This window comes from Chrysochloris asiatica, unplaced genomic scaffold (assembly GCF_000296735.1).
Source record: "Chrysochloris asiatica unplaced genomic scaffold, ChrAsi1.0 scaffold00008, whole genome shotgun sequence".
NCBI lineage: Eukaryota > Metazoa > Chordata > Mammalia > Afrosoricida > Chrysochloridae > Chrysochloris > Chrysochloris asiatica.
In genome coordinates, this window is record NW_006408526.1 from 19,892,216 (window position 1) to 19,914,084 (window position 21,869).

The following is a 21,869-nucleotide window of genomic DNA, read 5'->3' on the forward strand; positions in this document are numbered from 1 at the left end:
ATCCACTTTGGTCTTTTCCTTCTTTCTTGTCTTCTCAATGACCTTTTGCTTTCTTCCTCTATGAAATTCTTGATGTAGTTCTACAACTCTTCTGGTCTTCAGTAATTAGTGTCTAATGCATCTGTTCTTGAGATGATCTCTAAATTTAGGTGGGATATGTTCAAGGTCATATTTTGACTCTCATCGACTTTAAAATTTTTTCTTCAGCTTCAGCCTGAACTTACATGTAAGTCATTTACATGTCTGTTCCACAATCTGCCCCTAGCCTTGTTTTGGCTGATGATATAGAGTTTTCCTACCATTTTTTCCCCACAGAATTAATGGTACTGAAGGAAGAAGTCCAAGGTGCACTAAAGGCATTGGCAAAGAACAAAGCTCTAAGAATTGATAGAATACAAATAGAAAATTTTCAACAAATTGATACAGCATTGGAGGCACTCACTCATCTTTTGTTAGGAAATTTGGAAGACAGCTACCTGGCCAACTGATTGGAAGAGAACTATATTTGTGTCTATTACAAAGAAAGGTGACTACAATGGAATGTGGAAATCATTGGACAATATCATTAATATCACACACAAGTAAAATTCTAAAGATAATTCAAAAGCAGTTACCAACAGTACACTGACAGGGAACTACCAGAGGTTCAAGCCTGATTCAAAAGAGGATGCGGAATGAGGGATATCATTTCTGATGTTAGATGGATCTTGTCTGAAAGCACAGAATACCAGAAAGATGGTTACCTATGCTTTGTTGACTATGCAAAGGCTTTCAACTGTGTGGATCATGACAAACTATGTATAACATTGTGAGGAATGAGTATTCCAGAACACTTAATTGTGCTCATGAGGAACCTGTACATAGACCAAGGGGCAGTCATTCTAAAGAACAAGGGGACACTGAATGATTTAAAATCAGGAAAGGTGTGTGCCAGGGTTGTATTCAGCAGGTCCAACATTTGTAGGAGATCTTCACGTGTCTTGGCATCAATCTTCCTCTGGCTCTAGGACCTTCTTAGTACAATGACTCCAGGTTCAAAGGACATACTCCCCTGCTGGCTCTTCTTTCTAGATGGCAGTAGGTCCCTGACTCTCTGCTCACTTCTCTCTCTTTGTTTATCTCTTGTAAGATAAATAGTGTTGCATGCCACACCCTTGGGAAACTCCCATTAGATTAGGGTCATGATGGGATAAAGGGTAGTGTGATGGTGGTGGTTATGTGCCACAGAGTTGGTTTTGACTCACAGCAACCCTGTGTTGGGTTCCTGAGGCTATAAATCTTTACAGGAGCAGGAAGCCTTGGAGTGGTTGGTAGATTCGAACTGCTGATCTTGCATTTAGCAACCCAGTGAGTAACCCACCAGGCTACCAGAGCTCCTTAAAGGGTCGTGTATCCCACCCTTAATCCTTCTATTGATGTATCCCATCAGATCACATCATGGAGAATCATCACATAACGGCTGCATAACATTAATGCATAATTACCAAACCACTGACAATCAGGCCCAGGCAAGCTGACACACATTTTGGGGAGAAAATTCAATCCATTAAACCTCTGCGGAGAAAAGACCTGGTGATTTGCTTCTGTAAAGATTGTTGTTGCTAAGTGTCATTGAGACAGTTCCTACTCATAGTGCCCCTGTATAGGGTTTACAAGGAACAGCTGGTGATTTTGAACTTGCTGACTTTGCAGTCCGGAATTGATGCTACAACACTACACAAGGACTCCGGTCTAGGAAGCCCTTATGTTGTTGTTAAGTGCTATCTAGTCAGTTCCAACTAAACTCTGTATAGGGTTTCTGAGGAGTGGCTGGTGGGTTTGAATCACAAACTTTGTGGTTAGCAGTCCAATTCTTATCCTTCAGTGCTACACTAGGACTGCATAGGAAAGCTTATGGGTAGTTCTACTCTGTAACATTGGGTGTGGTGCTGTGGGGAAATGCACTGGACCTCAAGGTCGGTTTGAACCACAGGATCGGCAGTTCAAATTCACCAGCCGCTCCTTGCAAACACTGTACATGGTCACTATGAGTTGGAACCAATGTGACTGCACTTAACAACCCCAACACATTGGGTTGCTGTGAGTGGGAATTGACTGGACCACACACAACAACAACAACCACCTTAAAAAAGCAGAAAGCTGTCAGAGCTACAACCTACTTGAAATTGGGTTGCTATAGGAGAGCTGAGAGAAGGGAAATGCATAAGGTTTTCAGTTTGCTTCATACCATCTATCTGACCTTAGAGACTTGATTTCACTTTTTAAAAATTATTCTTTTACAACTTTTTCTTCAGAATAGGAGTCTTGGTAGTGTAGTGGTTAAGTACTCAGCAGCTAATCAAAAGGTGGTTGGAGAGGAAGGTGTGGCTGTCTGCTTCTTTAAAGATTTGCAACTTTGGGAACCTTATGAAGGCAGTTCTACCCTCTTGTATGTTGTTGTTGTTAAGTGCCATCAAGTTGGTTCTGACTCATAGTGACCTTGTTGTACAGGGTTTCCAAGGAACAGCTGGTGGGTTTGAACCACTGACCTTTGGGTTTAAACCGACTTTGGGGTCCAGTGCTTACCCTACTGCACCACGCCAGGACCAGGACCTGTCCTACAAGTTTTCTATAAATCTGATCTGAATTCCAGTCAATGGGTTTAGGTCTTCAGAATTACTTGCCAAGGACTGTTGTGTCCTTTGCAACTTAAATGTCTTTCTCTTTATCGTACGATCTAGGAGCAAACGACTGTCCTGTTTATACCATCATTTTCAGTATATACCATACATACTCTTGAAAGACTCTACTTTGGTCTCTATGTATTCTGAAATTTGTTAAAGAACCTTTTGTTGTGTTTAGCATATTTGTAATATCCACTTGACTTTGGCCTTTAGCTTCTTTAAGAATACCTTTAGTGGGAAACCAGGGAAGTAGCTGGTGTGACGCACAGTGTTACGCATTAGCTATCTTTCAGAATGACCCTGAAGGATGGGATATCTTATCCTTGTTTTAGAATTATGGAAATGCTGATCTTCTAACAGAATAATTTATCCAAGGTCTCAAAACTCATAAATAGTGGGTAGACCTTGGATTTCAACACTGCTATTTCTGACTTCAAAGCCCATGCTCCTTTTACCAGAACATTATTTGGTATTAATGCTATTAACCCTGATAAAATCTATTTTTAAATTCATCCTTTTGGTTTTTGTAAAATATTAAAAAAAAACTCAACAAACACTGTTAATCAAAAAAGCAGATTAAGTCTCACAGATTCCATGTACTCAGCTAACATTTGACAACTGAGGCCTAGGATTATTACTTGCCATCTCCAGCATTGTTTATTATTATAACCAGAATGTCACAGACATAATTAGTCTGTTATGTATCATAATTATTGTCATTCTGATTCTCTTAAATTTCCCTTCTAACTCTTTGACAATGTCCTAATTTGAACTGCAAGATGACGACTTCTCCTGTTTTCATTTAAAGGGGAAGCGTGGAACAGCACGAAGTGGTTTAGCTATAACTACAAGCGAACCTTGTAGTCAGACCATCTGTCTTTTAACAATTTTATGGTTCCAGCGAGACAGCTCTTGACTCTAACAAGTCAGCAAGGTATGTAAGACTATGGGCTCAAACATAACAATTGTGAAGATGGTGCTTTGTTCGGTTGTGCACAGGATCGCAATGAATTGGAAATAACAAGGTGGCGCCTAACAGCATAAGGCTTTGGGATCACAGTAAAACCGTAAGGCGCTTAGCCCCGCCCCCTCAAACACCCACCCTCCGGGAGGCGTGGAATCGAACGGGAGGAGGAGCTGCACTTGGGTCTCTATCGGTTATAGATCGCCCGGACCAAGCGCTGAGTCCTCTGAGTGCCAAGCCCAGCAAGACGAGCGCGCAGGCCCACTTCTCCAGACCGCAGCCTAGCGCGCCCCCGCCTCGGGCTCAGGAGTCGGCCGGCTAGCCCTTGTACAGGCCTCCTGCATAGCATCCGGCAGTTCCGGCTATGACTGCCACGGGGGGCGCCCGGCTCCTTCGTGCCGCTTCGGTGGCCGTCGGCGGCGCGGCCCGCCGGTGGCGGCTCCTCGCGGTGCCCCGTGCGGGAGTCGGGGAACTCCCAGGGAGCCGGGGGCCCGGGAGAAGCGCGGAGCCGGGCCTGGGCCGCGGCGGCGGCGCAGCCTCGAGCCGGCCACTGAGTGTGTCCGCGCAGGTGCGGAGCAGGTGAGCCGCGGGGCCGGGGCGCGCGGGGGTCCCTTGCGGGGTTTTGGTCGCACTCCCTCCGTTGGATGTCACCTTCGATTGGCCTTTCCTGGTGTCGGGTACTACCCAGGACAGCCCGCCTCTCGCCCCGCCTTTTCCGTCTGGCTGCTTAGTACTGCGGCTGCTTCCTTTCAATCACATCGCCAAGTTCGCTTCCGGAACGACCGAGAATCCGGGGTTTCTCTAGGTCAGCGTCCTCAAGCTAGTGAGCCTTTGGCTTTCCTCTGTTCTACCCGTGGTGATGTTGTTATGTAACAATCAGTCGATTCCGACTCTTGTTAAAGTGCCATCGAGTCGGTTTTGAGGAGCGGCTGGTGGGTTTGAACCGCCGACCTTGCATATGGTAGTCTAATGATTACCATACAGCGCTACACTGGGCTCCTCCACACTTGTTGAAGGGATCTTTGGACCCAGCAGTGACCTTCATTAAGAAGCTCCCTAGACTGCCCTGGAGCATTACAGTCATGGCAAGCCTTTCTTGTTCTTGCGATTTTCTGCCTTTACTTGTATTTAAGAAACCGGACACAGGGTCGTTGGAGTCCTGGTGTGGTGCTGTGGGTTAATGCGCCAGACTTCAAAGCTGTTTGAACTGCAAGGTCGGCGGTTCAAGTTCACCAGCCGTTCCTTGGAAATCCTGTACAGGGTCACTATGGGTTGGAATCCACTCGATGGCACTTAACAACAACAACATACAGAGTCGTGTTATGAGTCCATGGCAGTGTTTTGTTTTGTAATTTTGGTCCCCCATCCTCACCCCCGAATTCTTGGTCAGGAGATCCATTTAGAATACATTGACTTAATTTTCTAGTCTTCCCCATAAGCGCTCCTAGTTTGTATAGGATTAAAAACATCTGTATTGGTTTTGGCAAGCTAGAGTTTTAAACTGGGCTTTGGCACTTATTGCCCAACTTGCCTAACTTTGGCACTTATTGCCCAACTTGCCTAACTTGTAAAGCTTGTAGGTTAGGCCCCTGGAATCTGTCCTGACCTATAGAAACCTTAGTTTCTTGCAAAACAATAACAATAGTACAGACGTCACAGTGTTATTTGAATACACTACAAATACAATACAAAATGCTTAGTCATGTGTGTGGCAAAATACCTGTTAGCATCAGCAGAGCTCCATATGCCCACAATGTTAGCCTTTTTCATTTTTAATTAAATGTTAAATGAGATGTGTAAAATTTCCTCTGAAATAAATTATATATTGAGCATATTTATTTTTCAAAGGAAAAGTCCCATTATATATACTGGGGGAAAAAATTATCCATAAATTCAGTTATAACAACCTGGTAGAGACTTACACTGGGCAGTTCTTTGACTTTTGCTGCAATGTAGCAGGAAGCAAGAACTGGGAGGAAGATGTATGTTGTCGTTCTAGTTTTTAATTGATTTATTCAATCTTATTATTTGTTGTTGTTAAGTGCTGTCGAGTTGGTTCTGACTCATAGCAACCCTGGATAGGGTTTCCAATGAGTAGCTAGTGAGCTTGAACCGCTGACCTTGTGGTTCAAACCGACTTTGCAGTGCCACACCAGGACTTCTATTATTTAGAGGGTGCTCAATTAATTCGGTTGCAAGAACTGTGAGGAAGATAGTGGAGAAAGCAAACTAGACTGATTTGTCCCTATGTGGTGACATAGGAAGAACACTTGAGCATGAGCTAGGCCTATACTGAGTCGCTCTAAGTTGGAACTAACTTGACAGTACTTAACATTTTCCCTGCAGGGGTCTCTGGGTGGTGCAAATGGTTAGGCACTCAACTACTAACCTGAAAGGTTGGCATTTCTAACCCACCCTGAGGCTCCTCTGAAGAGGACTTGTTGATCTGCTTCTGAAAGGTCTGAACCTTGGAAGCTTTATGGAGTGCAGGTCTACTCGACATGACATGGGTTCCACACCATTAGTCAGATTCCACTCAACAGCAATGGGTATTTCTCTTGTACTTTCCTACCTTTGACCCAGTTCTTATGTCGATGTCTATGGATGTATTTTTGAAAAGCTGTGTATAAATTGGGACACACATTAAGGAACATGTAAATGATTTTGTAAATGGGAATTGCCTCCCTCAGCTTTATTTTGAATTTGGATATATCAAATCATCTTAAAGGGGAACACCTTTTCTCTAATCCCTCATGAGCATGCTTCCCCACTTTTTGTCAGTTTCTACTGATGATCTCTACTTCATATTCACAAACTTCCTTAGAGCCACAAGTAGACTTTCTACCTCTTACCTCTGAGAACTATGTTGTAAACCACTTGTAGTGATTTAAAGTAATTAAAGTTACATAAAATTAAAGATTCAATTTCCCAGTTGCTGTAGCCAATATCAGGTATTCATTAACTACATGTGGCTAGTTGCTACTGTGTTGTCTAGTATAGGTGTATAGAACATTTCTGCTATTGCAGATAACCTGATAGGACAGCACAGTGCTATGAGCTATTGTTGTCTGACTTTGAATTTTAACATTTAGATGCTCAGTGATTGAGAGTCAAAAATACTACTTATACTACAAATTACCCACAATATTTAAAATTTTGTCAATTAGATTGCCAAAGGCTGTGTTATTTCATTATGAGCTGCTCCGTAGAAACCCAATACAGGTTGCTATGAGTAAGAACCAACTAGACAACAACAGGAGGTAGACAGACTATGTAAATGAATAAAATGTTCATATTAAGGAGTTGGCAAAACTAGGACTAGAACTCAAAGAGCTTTTGTGTGTGTGTGTGTTTTTCTTTCACACCAAAGGTGTTGTATGCTGTCAGTCGGTTCTGACTCATAGTGACCATGTATAGGGTGTCCAAAGAATGGCTTGTGGGCTTGAACCACTGACCTCGTGGTTAGCAGTCCAGTGCTTATCCTACAGTGCCACACCAGGACTCCACATATGTATTAGTCAGTTTCTTAATGCAGAAGCATAAGAACAAAGGAAGAAACCAGACGTTTTTGAATACATGTTCAATACATGTTCATGATCAGAGATCATGGTGTTCTCAGAAACCCTGTACAAGATCACTGTGAGTTGGAACCGACTCGATGGCACACAGCACAGTGTATATAAAAGATGGGATTCTTCTGGTTGTCCTGCCTGTAGGACATTTGTTGTCAGGCATTTGTTGGTATCAAATCACTAGACTTCTCTGCTAGGCTCAGACCTCTATTTTCACTTGGTTTCTGGTGGGAATTCTTACCTGATTTTCCCATTATTAAGCATATTTAAACTTAGATTCATTTCCATCGTACCCAAAGTTTCTGCTCCTTTACTAAACGTAGATTATACTGTACTACTAACTGTCACCTATTTGAGCTGGAAATCTCATTATTTCATTTTCTCTCAACCTTGTATAGATGGACACCAAACCTTTTCATTCTATCTCCTGAATATCTCTTATATCAATTATCTTGATCATCTTTTTTTTTTTTTTCCATTTTTCAGTTCACGCTTTTAATAACCTCTAACATCTCTGTTCTGGTATGGTGCTGAAGGTTAATGCATGAGACTGCAAAGTTGCTTGAACTGCAAGCTTGGCAGTTCAAAGTCACCAGCTCCTCCTTAGAAACCCTGTACAGGGTTGCTATGAGTCAGAACCTACTCGATGGCACTTAACAGTGGTGTCTGCCTCTGGGGCATCTTGATTCTCAGCCATTCTGCTTTAAAAAAATGACAGTTGTCTGGTTGAAAATCATGAGTCATATTTGGGAATACTCATTTAAAAAATATTTTTCTTACAAAAAGTTGGAGAGTGTAGGCCCTTTTGAGGGGCATATATATACACATACTCTTAATAGCTTTTAATTGATAGAATCTTTTTTTCAGCTTTGGAAATTCAGAGGGTGTATGTAATAGGGGCTTTAGTTTCCTCATTGGTGAAAAGAGATAATTTGATAATTTTTTAGATATTTGATAGCTCTCAAGTTTCTTAATTTAAAATTTTACTTATTGTAAACTAAAGTTTTCTTTGATGGGCTATTACCATCTGCTGGCAGTGGTGGAAATTACAGTGAATTATTTTCAGCTGAGGTTCATTGTTCCAGTGGGGTGACAGTTAAACTGACCAATTGTAGTTGTGAGTTCCGTTGAGTCAGTTCTGATGCAGCAAGGACCCTGTACAGGGTTTCCAAGGTTGTACATCTTTGTGGGAGCTGAAAGCCTCATCTTTCTCCCACGTAGAGACTGGTGAACTTGAACTGATGACCCACTTTGTGGTTGGCAGTACAGTGCTTATCATATGGATCTACCACACTCCCAAAGTGGCTAATAGTAGAGATCAAGATCTAGTTGCTGGTATAATTTATCTCAAGTTGTGGTGTGATGTTTGTGAGAAGGAAAAGAAATTTATTTACATGAGCTAGCTGATAAAAGCCGACTGAATGCCATTGAGTCAATTCTGACTCATCAGGACCTTGCAAGAATTGGAACCGACTCCAAGGCACGTAACCACCACCACCACAGGGTGTGACGCTATAAGATGCACGGAAGTGCTAACCATAAAGTTGGTGGTTCCAACCCACAAGCCGCGCCTTGGAAACCCTATAGAGGGTCCCCATGAGTCAGAACCCACTTGAAAGCACGTAACAACAACAATTGTTATACAATTTATACAACTGTTGTTAAGTGCCGTCGAGTCAGTTGTGACCCTATATAGGGTTTCCAAGCAGCAGCTGATGAGCTTGAACCATTGTCCTTGCAGTTCAAACTGACTTGGCAATCCAACACATTAACCCACAGCAACAGTACGGTTTCCAAAACTGTAAATCTTTTTTATGTGAGCAGTGTGCCTCATCTTTCTCCCTAGGAGAAGCTGGTGGGTTGGAACCATCAACCTTGTGGTTAGCAGCTCAGTGTTTAACCACTTCACCAGCTGATAGCTAATATAGCATCTACTAATAAAACATGTGTGGCACTGTGGGTTGATGCGCTGGATGGCAAAGTTGGTTTGAACCACATGGTCTCGCAGTTCAAGCTCGTCAGCCAGCCACTCCTTGAAAACCCTACATAGGGTCACTATGGGTTGGAACCAACTCAACAGCACTTAACAACAATAGCAACAATAAAACACGTAAGGGAGGTATTTTGTTTATTTGTCTTTCTACAGATTAAAACATGCAAATGGAAAACCTTTTCTCATCTTTTCTATTTTAGGGTACACACTGAGATGCGGAATAAAACGAAATGCCCACATACTCAGAAAACTCTCCAACCACTCCCTGTCTGCAGTAATGCCCTGTCTAACAACTGCTCTATTGCCCTATTGGTAGCAGAATGATAAGCCCACCACAGACCCTGATCTTCCCTCTTAGGGACATATTCTGAGAGGCCTGGTATTTCAGAGAGCTGTGTGAGTGCAAAGTAGATTTCCTAAGCGATTGGGATTGTTAAATGTTCTCATATGACCAGTGTACCACTGATAAGACAAATACTCCAAACCACCAGGTGGACTGGGGAGTGATGTAGTTGCCATTTCCTAGAAAGGGTTTGTTGTTGTTGTTAAGTGCTGTATCGTCGGTTCTGACCCCTAGTGATCCTGTATAGGGTTTCTGAGGAGAGGCTGGTGAGCTTGAACTGCCAACCTTGAGGTTTAAACTGACTTTTCAGTCCAGCTCATTAACCCACAGTGCCACACCAGGATTCCTATAAAGGGATGTTGTTGTTGTTAAGTGCCGTCGAGTCGGTTCCGACCCATAGCGACCCTGTACAGGGTTTCTGAGGGTGTAAATCTTTACGGGAGTAGAAAGCCTCATGTTTCTCCCGCGGAGCTGCTGGTAGTTTCGAACCGCTGACCTTAAGGTTCGCAGCCCAATTCGTAACCACTACGCTACCAGAGCTATTTAATAGGTGGGTATATATATATATATATATGCCTTTGATTTGTGGTGTTGTCTGCCCAAATAAACTTTGGAAAGAAACAGTTAATACTGTAAAGGGTATGTCCATATTGAGTTTGGAGAAGGATGCATACAGGGATATTAAAGTGTTGGGACAAAGGCCTGTTAGAAGCTTCTAGGAGATGTTCCGGCAAAGGAAAAGTCGCCATCTGTTGAGTTCATGGTGAAGGTTTGGTGGGACTGGAAGGGAGAGGAGTCAGAGATTTTAGAGAGATGTGTATTTATGAAACATTGTAAACAAATGAAAACCAACTTATTTCCTCACTGAATAAATATGACCATAGCATATCGTTGTTAAAATTATGGGTCATAAGGTACTGAAAACAAAACACCATTTATATTTCCTTTGAGAACGACGGTGGTTCTGTATATGTTTTCTACATCCTAACTCTCTCATATGTCCCAGACAAGAAAATAGTTCATAAAGAAAATAAGTCCTCAAAAAATATGCCTGCTATGAACATTGTGGTCTTTTAAGATCTCTGTATATGGGATCAAACTGACAACAGCAACTCCCAAAATTGGATAGGAACTTTAGAGGGTAATGAGTTGACATTAATGAAGCAGGAACAACTCGGGAAAGTTTGCTGAAAATGGTTACGTAACTTGAAGATTGTAAGTGATGTCATTGCACATGTAGAAACTGTTGAGTAAATATTCTGAACAAAGGGGGAAAATATCTACACACACTAGAAAACCAAAAGGCACAAACAAAAAAAACCCAACATGCCATTTCTTTGACCTTTCAGATTCTTAAGAACAAATTATTTTAAATTATACTGAAATTACTAAAAACACTAAAGGACTGCTTTCTCTTCCAGCTCAGATGATAAAGTAACAGTCCACTTTGTAAACCGTGACGGTGAAACATTAACAAGCAAAGGAAAAGTTGGTGACTCACTACTGGATGTTGTGGTTGAAAATAATCTAGATATTGATGGGTTTGGTGAGTATAGAACATTCCTTAAAATTTAAAAGTGAAATTACTGATGAGGTCTCAACTTTTTTTTCCTCAGGATGGGGTAAGGGGACAGAGGTCAGGATATGAACTTAAACCATGCTCAGTAAAATGTTAAAATTCAGTATATTTTAGTGTTGAATCCTAATTTATAAAGCATAATAGGGTTAACACTGTGTTCCTGTTGCCAAAAACCTGTTGCTTGGTTGCCTTTGGTTCACCTGTGTGAAGAAAAGTTAGGGGTTAGGAGGTAGAGTTGAAAAGTAGATACCAGGTTTGAAATAACAAATGCCTATCACGGAGGGGAGGAGCTCTGGTAGCGTAGTGGTTATGAATCGGGCTGCTAATCTCACGGTCAGCAGTTCGAAACTATCAGCTGCTATGCGGAAGAACGATGAGGCGTTTTGCTCCCGTAAAGATTTACAGACTCAGAAACCCTATGCAGGGTCGCTATGAATCAGAACTGACTCCATGGCACATAACAACATCACAGAGGGATAATTAAGTAGTTTTAATTTAATCCTGAAGGTCAGTTTACCTTCCTAGAGCGTTTTCTTAAGGTCTTTTTTTTACCTCTTAGGAGAAATGGAAGTCTTTTATTGAAAAAGTCTTTATTTCTAGACTTTTCTCCTCCCATAGTCCTTCACCATACATGCAGTTCCAGCAGCTGCTACCGTGAGTTCCTCGGACATACCTTGCGTATCACCTGTCAGCTTTGCTCAAGTACTACCTCCCTCCAGAACAGTGGTTCTCAAACAGGGGTCCCCAGACCAGCAGCAGTCCTCTGAGGAACGTAGATTATCAGAGCTCTCCCTAGATCTATGGAGTCAGTAACTGAGTAGGATCCCAGCAGTGTGTGCTTTAACAAGCTCTCAGTGAGATTTTGATGTGTGCTACCAGGATGCATCAAATGCCGGCCTCGACTAATGGCCAGGGAGCAGGTCTGACTAGACTTCTTTTAAGGCTCAGTGTCCAGTTGCATGTCTGAGAGCTATTTGCAGATCTCCTTTCTTCAGTTTCCCATGATAGAGTCAACCTCCCTCTCCATGTTAATCCTGAGCATGTCCTCCCCCTTCTTAGAGTATGGACACAGAGTAGACTATCCAGAGTTGGCATTCAGGTATATTTTCTGAATTTCTAAATCTATCATTTTTATTTGTAAGTTTCAGAATAATTGTAACAACAACCAATTGATTGCATACTGCATTCCAGCATATGTTATCTTTTGTAACAACTCTGAGAAGCAGAATTTTTCTTTTCTTTTTTTTTTTTTTTTAACCTTCATTTTATAAATGAAGAAGCTAAGGCTCAGGGACATTCATTTGCCTTGGGTCATGTATACATCTGGAGTCCTGGTGTGGTGTGCTGTAGGATAAGCACTGAACTGCTAACTGCAAGGTCAGCAGTTGAAACCCACCAGCTGCTCCCGCATCCTATACAGGATCGCTGTGAATGAGAGCCAACTTGATGGTATATAACATCAACATAGATCTAGAAGTGAGCGGCCTAAGTAAAACTTAAGTCTCTAACTCCAATCTTTATCCTTTATGCCATTTGCACTAAGAAATGTCTTTCCTTTGAGAACATCTGTTCTAGCAGTTAGGTGATGAAATAATTGATAAGTCCCACTCACTTAAAGGAGTTTTGTAATCCAGTGTAGTGATTCTTGGCTGGGATTGTGTTTCAGAATCACTCTGCAGCACTTTTAGAAGTATAGACATCTGTGCTGCATCCCAGATAGTGTAGGGAGAGAAGAAAGGAAGTTGGACAGGTGTGTTTCTAAAAAGCTCCACAAGATTCAGATACATGCTGTGGTTAAAGTCTACTAATTTAGTGAAAGAAATTACTGCTAAATCGATAAATTTTGTAAATTTATCAATAGTATATATTTGATAAATTTTGTAAATAATTGGTATTCCCTATTATTAGTTCATATCAGCCACTTTTTCTTAACGTCTGTAAGAAATCCCTTTCTTACCCCTTTTAAAAAAATGGCGGTGAAATATACATAACAGAACATTTGCCATTTCTACCATTTTTACATGTAAATTTCAGTAACTCAGCTGTACTTTAAGTTAAATTGGACACAGTTAACTTGGTGTACTGTCTTGCTGGCCATATTTGTGTTTAAAATGAACATAGCAGCAGATAACAAGTTTTCTTTGACAAATGAAAAGTTAGTACACAACACAGTAATTGAGAGTAGACTTTGCAATCAGACACTTTATGGTTTATTAGCCAATACTGTCATTCAGTAGCCATGTGAGCAAGCAACTTAACATCTTTAACCTCAGTTTCCTCATCTATAAAATGGGTTATAATACTTCTGGCTCTGTAGGATTGATAGTATTCAGGGAAAGCACAGAATTAAAGTGCTTAGCCCAGTGCCTGCCTTGGTAAGAACAAGAAGATTTCTGCTGTCTTCACTTAGCCTCCTGTCATTCCTTTCTCCTCAGTACCACGTTACCTTGAACACTGACAGCCTCACAACTATAGTCGTCATGAAAATCAGTTGTCTTGCAGCCACTGGAGGGGACAGGCTAGCTTTGAGCTTCTCAAAAAGTCCCACACCCAAAAGAACATGGTCACTGTTTGAGAATTCTTATTGGACCTGACTCGAGTTAGCTCTGTGAGAAAAACTCTATCCTCAGTTTTTCTAAAATAATTGACTGTTTGTGTAATATTGTAGCTGCCTAAAGCTGCTCTGCTGTTGTTGTTGTTGTTGTTAAGTGCCATTGAGTTGGTTCCGACCCATAGCGACCCTGTATAGGGTTTCTGAGGAGATAGAACCTCCGACCTCACAGTCAAATGTGTATCCAATAGTGCTACACCAGGACTCTGAAGCTGCTCTAGTTGTAGCAAATAAGAGCCTTCCCAAAAATTTAAAAGGAAAATCTTGGAAAAGAGATTCCCTTAGTGTGCTTTGAACTGCTTTTGGCATGCTCTTGGGGGTCTGGAAGATCATGGACATGTTCAGAACAGTGTGCATGTCCAGGAGAGACTTGAGAGAGGATGCCAGTCTCTCATCTCTGGCTGACCTTGAGGCCCTGAGCCAAGGCTAAGCAAGAAATGAAGGCTAAGACAGACAGGGGAACTGCTTGAATGTTGCAGGCCTGCCTCATCACACACATACACACCTAACCCATCAGCAGAAGTCAGAAGCTTTGTTGGCTCAAAACCTGTAAGTAAATCTTTGCCCAATCATTATTAGCTGACCATGAAGCTGACTTCACAGACTACACACACCACAGTGAATGTAGATGTTAGAGAATTAGTCCCGGAAAGTCACTGGAGAGGCCGCTGGAGAGGGAAATGGTCACTGTAACAGCCGGGAGATCACCCTTACACCCCCGAGCTCAACAGACAGGGTGCTGAATCACATTTCAAGTTGCCACATTGTATTATTTAAAACTTCTACTTTTCAAGAACAAAAAAATTTGAGACATGCAAAGAAACAAAATGTATGGCGTATATTCAAGGAAAAAGGCAGTCAATAGAAACTGGGCCCCTGAGGTGGCCAGATGTGGACTTACTAGACAACGATGTTAAATCGGCTAAAAAGTTCAAAGAACTAAAGGAAGCCGTAAGTAGATGTTCTTTGGCATTCCTGGCCATGCGGTGGTGCCACAATCTATCATGCATTGACAGTTTTATGTTGGGGCAGACTTGTTTGCAGCAGTGCTACAGGAATCATGAGATACGATGGGGCCACTGTGTGTGTAATACCAATAGAGTATTGCATTGTAAGAGCCAAAGAGTACATGTTTTGCATACTAATCAAGTAGGTTGTTCTACTTAGTTTTACATGGGCATTTATATGGGCTTTTATACTAATTTCCTTTGGATTTTGGTGTGCCTCTGTTAATAAGTTAACATGTTTTCACTTTTGATTGGTATACTTAAGGAGATTAGAGAAACCACTTTCTTCCATGACATATGAAAATCATGAACAATCCTGAAAGTATGTCTACTGTTAGTAGATACTTTAGTCCTTTAGCCAGGTGGCATGTTTGTGCAGAGCTCCCAGTAGTCATCTTTGTAGAGGAGACTGGGAAAGAGGCATCTTCTCTCAACAGTGCTCAGAAGTAGCCTCTTATCAGCAGAAAGGTTGCCGTGATGTAAAGATAGGGGTCATCAGCGTATAACAGGCCAGAGCTGTCTAAGAGAACATTAGTCAAGCCAGGGGAAATGCGCAGTTTGAAAGCTTGTTGAACTGGCAATGGGAGTGACCTTCACCAGCAGTGGAAGTGAGGTAACCCAGTTCAGATTGAAGCAACATGTCCGTAGTTATGTGGGAAGCAAACAATACATGCTTTTATAGTGGTGATTAGACAGGCTGAGGGGTGTTGAGTCTTATTTTGGAACAATAGGGTTTATGAGAGCTTTGTAAGGGCCAGAGTGAAACTAGCTAGGGAGGGCAGAGTCTACTGAGGTTTCCACTAGTTTGGCAGATACCTTATAAGGAGAACACAAAGTTAAGAGAAAGGCTGGTGTGGGAATTGGGCATATCATTCCTAGTTTGCATACGGTTCACAGTGACAGTATTTAATATGAATGTAGCAGCAAGTAGCAATTTTAATGACTCTAGGGCTTTCATAAATGAGGAACTTTTGTAAGATATGTAAGCATGAGAGAAGAAAAAAACAAAAACCTAGAGATCCCTTTCTTTCTGAACGATTGGCTTTTTCTTATTTACCATTCATGAGTTTCCTTAGTTAATAATTTTAATATATTTCTATATGATACGTTGTTGTTAAGTGCTGTCGAGTCGGTTCCGACCCACGGCAACCCCTGTATAGGGTTTTTGAGGAGCAACTGGTGAGTTTGAACTGCCAGCCTTGTGATTCAAACCAACTTTGCTGTCCAGTACATTCACCCAAGTGCTACACCAGGGCTCCTTGTACAATATAAACATATGCAAATATACATGGTTATGTGATATATGTAAAGCTTCGAGCACTAAAGTATGCTATCCATCTGACACTGCTAATAACATAATACAGTATATCCCTGTTGAATTTTTCAAATGAAATATCCAACATATTGAATATTCTTACAGCTCTTCAACTGTTGTAGCTCACCTGTTTTGTTGCATCTTTTAACCAAAGCAGCTAACTACTGTTCTTTCACAGGTACAGAAAAAACTGGGAGTTAGATATCTAGGTTTAGCATATATAGTCATCGTAGCAGAAAAGCAAGACCTAATGAAGCCTGCTTGTATCCCCTAAGCTCCTACCATCCCTTTTACTTAAAGTGGAAGGAAAGTATTCTCATGTTACTAATTCACTCAAGGGTATTTATGCATCCCTTTTGTAAAAATGCATTTTACTTCAAGGTAGATTTTGAAATTTGAGAATGTCGTGGGACGGCATCTGACCTTCTCTGATTTCACAAGGAGGAAGGAGAATCAAAGTCAACATCATCCCAAGGCCGATTTCCTATGAGGCAGAGGTCAGCCATGCCTCCGCCCTCCAACCTTCTTTACCAGTTCTGACGACCGTCCGGCCCAAGGCACACTCTGCTTCTCTGCTGGGTTCAGTAATTCATTGCGATGGTCACACATAACTCACAGACAGTACTCAGGATTATGAGTTTTTTAGGGAAGTTATCAGGTTACAATTCAGGATCAGAAATGCTCAGACACAATTCTTTGATCGGGATGGCCTCTTCTCAGATGTGTCCTCAGGCTTTTTCTTTCTGCTCCTTGCCACTCAACCATGCACCCCCGTGGCCTCTGCCCTGCTCTGCTCAGGCAATGCTACAAAGCTCTTCTGGCACTGCCAATAATGCCCAGAGGGCACTCTACTCTACCATAAGCCTCAGCCCAAAGGCGTGGGTCAGCTCCTGCTGAAGTGCCTGGAGACACCCTACTCCAGATGTGAGCTTCACTTGCCCTGGGGCCGGAAAGCCCACCACTCTGGCTCTGGCTCTTGGTCCTGCTGCCATTGCTCCTTTCGTGTCACAGCTCTGTCTGTGAGATTGAGGAGATTCACGGCCTGGGACTTTGTACAAAGGATGCCATCCACTCCTGACTCTTGATGTTAGTGAGTTTCCCCTTTCTTACTTCTGAGAGGTCTCATTTTATAACAACAGGATGGAAAAAATTCACCAATCCCCACGTTAGAGTTCCATATTCCCGAAAGAGAAAACACATCCAGTCATTTGGTGGGAGTTACGAAGACTCTGACTCCAGGAATCATATTAAGTAAATCACTGTACCACACTTTCCCACCTGTTTACTGAAAGTCACGCTACAATGTGAAAAATTAGGAAACCTGAGTTTATAGTATTTGGCGATCCAGTATATTTTATATTCTTTTTTTACGAGTTCTACTTTTTAAAAGCATTTTTTCAGATGACCAAAATTTAATGTTAGTGCAAGATCTCAGAGTTGTCTGGGTATCTTGAAATTATGATTTAACATTTCCACACTAAAATGGAAGTGGGAGAAGGGGAAGAGGCAAGTAACTAGAAAATTTTTAAGGGATTTCAGTCTCAAATGTTGTAAAGTCTTCGGATTTTACTTAAAAGTGCAGAATTCCTTAAGACTTTTTTTTTTTTTTTTTTTTTCCTTTTGTGTACTCATTACTAGCCTGATCAAATAGCAACCAAGAAGACTACTAATTTAATTCATAGCATAACTTCTCTAGCCACTTGACTCTTTCGCATCACCCCATTTTAGTGTGGAAGCTCATAACTAAAGCTTTTATTAAAAGACCAGAACATTTAAGACATTTGAAGTTTAATTCTTCATTCTGGTAACTCTTATGATTGCTTATATAAATCTCTTAGATTTTTGTAAGCAGTCATTGGTCTTGATAAGTCTGTCAAAAAGAAGTTCATTTAGTTATAAGAGATGCATGCTCTTTAATTTATTAATTTCCTCCCTCCAGAGATCTATTGTACAGGCTGAGCAATCTGTTCAGAAAGTATTTCACACTCAGGAGTTTATAGGGTGGGAGCTCTAGGATAAAGTGTTGTTACAGGGAGTTTCTCCATGTTTTATATGTTCTGTTATAAGCTTTAAGGTTTACCTTGTAGCCCACAGAGGTGTTCTCACTTCTTGACTTACTTGTGTATTTTTAGGGAACTGTTAGATGTTAAAAATCAGCAAAGGTGTACATCGGAGGTAGTGTCCTTTCACCATGCTTATTTAGGCTGCCAACCTCAAGGTCAGCAGTTCAAAACTACCAGTGGTTCCACGGGAGAAAGATGAAGCATTCTGCTCCCATAAAGATTTACAGCCTCGGAAACCCAGTGCAGGGTCACTATGAGTCAGAACCAACTCCATGGTACTTAACAACAACAACATTCAACAGTCAAACAATCTTTTCGACGATATGAACAAGAATGCTGCTTCAGGACTGGAGGCAGGCTCATTAACAACCTGTGGTATGCAGGTGACACAACCTTGCTTGCTGAAAGTGAAGAGGACATCAAAGTACTTACTGCTGAAGATCTATGACTACAACCTTTCAAAAAGCGTATGAAGGTCATGTCTGACTTCCTCGGGCTTCACAGCAGGGAAAGAGAGTCAAACTCAGAATCGGCCCAAGGCAGATTTCTAGGAAGCAGAAGTCAGATATGCCCAACCCTACAACCTTCTTTACTCTATTCTGACACCAACCATCCCTTCCACAGCGCTCTCTGCTTCACATCTGAGTTGGATAATCCATTGCAGCGTCCAGACAGAACTCATAACAATCCTCACGATTGTGGGGTCTATTAGGGAGTAACAGGATACAGTTCAGTATCAGAAACTCAGGATGCAACAGCTTTCCAGTCAGTCATGCCTGCTCTCTGCTGTACCGCAGGCTTGCTTTATTCACTCTTGTTTTTGCCCTCTTAGTCATGTGGCCTCTTGGTGTCTGCCCTGCTCAGGTAGTTTTAAAAAGCTCTTATAGCCAGTTTGTAAATGCCAAAGGGCACATTCTGCAAGCCAGCCTCCTCTCCGTAGGCACTCAGCTTTACTCAGTCCCTAGGCCTAGAAGCCCACAGCTGTTCTTTTTCTCCATGCCACTTCCTCTTCTGTCGCTGCTTTTCTAGGTAGGGGTCTCATGCTCCACTCATGCTCTTCTTTCTTGATGATTCCGGGATTGTCTGTTCTTACTTTTGAGATGGCTTCTTTTATACCTAGTGGGATGGCAATCCCAGCATTAGAGTCCTTTACACCCTATTCTCATGGTCCCCACTCAATTAAGAAAACTGGCTAGAAAAGGCATACCAGTTAAATTCTAGGTACTCCAAGCTGTCAGTATGAATTGTAATTCATACTGAATTAATTCATACAAAAAAATAGAAAACAAAAATCCATGTAGCTGGACCAATAAACAACACCATGATGAACAGAGAAAAGATTGAAGTTGTCAAGGATTTCATTTTACTTAGATCCAAAATCAATGCCCCTGGACGTTGTTGTTAGGTGCTGTCATGTTGATTCCGACTGTATGTACAAAAGAGTAAAACCCTGCCTGGTCCTGCACCATCTTCACAGTGCTGCCACTGCATCCGTCAGCCTCATTAGGAGTCTCTCTTTTTCATTGACCCTCCCCAGGGACTACAGTGTCCCTCGTGACATGTCTAAAACATGACAGATGAAACCCGTTCATCCTCATGCTAAAGAGCATTCTGGCTGTACTTCTTCCAAGACAGATTTATTTGTTCTTCTGTCAGTCCATGGTACTTTCAATATTCTTCTCCAACACAATAGTTCAAATGCATTGAATCTTCTGCAGGCTTCCTTATTCATTGTTCAGCTTTCATCTGCCTGTGAGGTGATTGAAAATGTCATGGCTTGGGTCAGGCACACCTTAGTCCTCAGATCTTTGCTCTTAAAAACTTTTAAAGAAGTCTTATGCAGACCTACCTAGAGCAATAAATTGTTTGATTTCTTAACTGCTGCTTCCGTGAGTGTTGATTGTGGATCCAAGCACAATGAAGTCTTTAAATACTTCAGTCTTTTCTCCATTTATCATGATGTTATTTATTGGTCTAGTTGTATTTTTTGTTTCTTTGTTTACATTGAAGTGCAGTCCATACTGAAGGCTTTAATCTTTGATTTTCATTATTGTTTCAAGTACTCTTTGCTTCCAGCAAGCAAAGTTCTATAGTTCTGCATATTGCAGGATGTTAGTGAGTCTTCCTCCAATTCTGATGCCATGTTCTTCTTTATATAATCCAGCTTCTCAGATTATTTGCTCAGCATACAGATTGAATAAGTATGGTGAAAGGATATAACCCTCATGTATACCTTTCCTGATTTTAAGCCATTCAGTATCCCCCTTGTTCTGCTAAAATGATTGCTTCTTGGTCTATGGACAGGTTCCTCATGAGCACAATTAAGTCTTCTGGAATACCCATTCTTTACAATATTATTCATAGTTTGTTACAGTCTACATAGAAAGACCTCTTTATTGCATAGTCAATAAAGCACTGTTTTCAGCCAAGATCCATCTGACATCAGCAATGATATCCTTAGTTCCATGGCCACTTCTGAATCCAGCTTCCTGTCGATGTACTGCTGCAAGCATTTTTGAATTAACTTCAGCAAATTTTACTTGCATGTGATCTTAATGATACTGTTCAGTGATTCCCGTATTCTGTTGTGTCTCCTTTCTTGGAATGGGTACAACTTTGGTTCTCTTCAAGTCAGTTGGTCAGGTTTTCCAGATTTCTTGGCATAGATGAGCTTTCCAGTGCTGCATCAGTTTGTCGAAACATTTCAATTGATATTCCATTAATTCCTGGAGTCTTGTTTTTCACCAGTGCCTTCAGTGCAGCTTGGAACTCTTCTATTAATGTCATTGGTTTTTTATTATATGTTAGCTTATGAAATGGTTGAACAGTAGCCAGTTCTTTTTGGTACTGTGACTCTGTGTATTCCTTCCATTTATTTTTTAATGTTTTATTGTGACTTATGTGATAGTTTACATGGGAGAACATTAGCTTTACATTCATTCTATCATATATCAATTCATTGTCATGGTCACAATCCCCTCTATGCATCATCAACCAAAGGGTAATCCTGCAAGCCAGCCCCCCGGTCATCAGCACACAGCCCCCCTCCCTCTCTGGGTCTAGAGTCCCCAGCTGATCCATCTCTCCACGTCACCATCTCTGCCTCCATCTCTGACATCACTGTTTTTCTGGGTAGGGTCCCGCACTCCACTCTTCTCCCTTGATGGTCCCAGGGACCTTCCCTCCTGGACTGCAAAGTCAACTACTCCCCTCCTTTTGCTACAAAATGTCTATCTTTACATTTCCATCGCTCACAGTCAGTCCTGATAGCAATTATTCACTGTTGTACCACAAGAGACTTATCCCCATCTCCTTTCATCAGCCCTGCCCAAACAGATGGGATACTACTCAGTGGAGATTCTACCTTCCTCGGTGCCCTCTGAATCTAGGCTCGCTCTTGAAAGTTTGTGAGCCAGTCACTTCTTGCCTTTGTACCATCTTCTTTTAATGCTTTCTGCATCATTCAACATTTTGTCCACCGAATCTTTGCAATATGCAACCTGAAACTTGATCTTTTTCATTACTTACTTCAGCTTGATAAATGCTGGATGTGTTCTTCCCTTTTGGTTTTCTAACTCCAGATCTTTGCACATTTCATTATAATACTTTACTTTGCCTTCTTGAACTGCCCTTTGAAATTTTCTGCTCAGTTCTTTCACTTGCTCTTTTCTTCCATTCACTTTCTTTTTTTTTAAGGTTTTTATTGTGGATTGAGTGAAAGTTTTCAGGGCACATCATCAGTTTCACATTCAAACATTC

At 41.5% G+C, this 21,869-nt stretch overlaps 1 protein-coding gene across 1 annotated transcript in view; it reads left to right on the top strand.

The window, feature by feature from the left end:
• Positions 1-3,991: 3,991 nt before the first annotated feature.
• The window catches only part of FDX1 (ferredoxin 1), a 43,303-nt gene continuing 25,425 nt past the window's right edge, over positions 3,992-21,869 (top strand). The window contains exons 1-2 of the mRNA XM_006833809.1: positions 3,992-4,206; positions 10,957-11,081. Coding sequence (XP_006833872.1) covers positions 3,992-4,206; positions 10,957-11,081 — 340 coding nt within the window. The remainder of the gene's footprint in view (positions 4,207-10,956; positions 11,082-21,869) is intronic.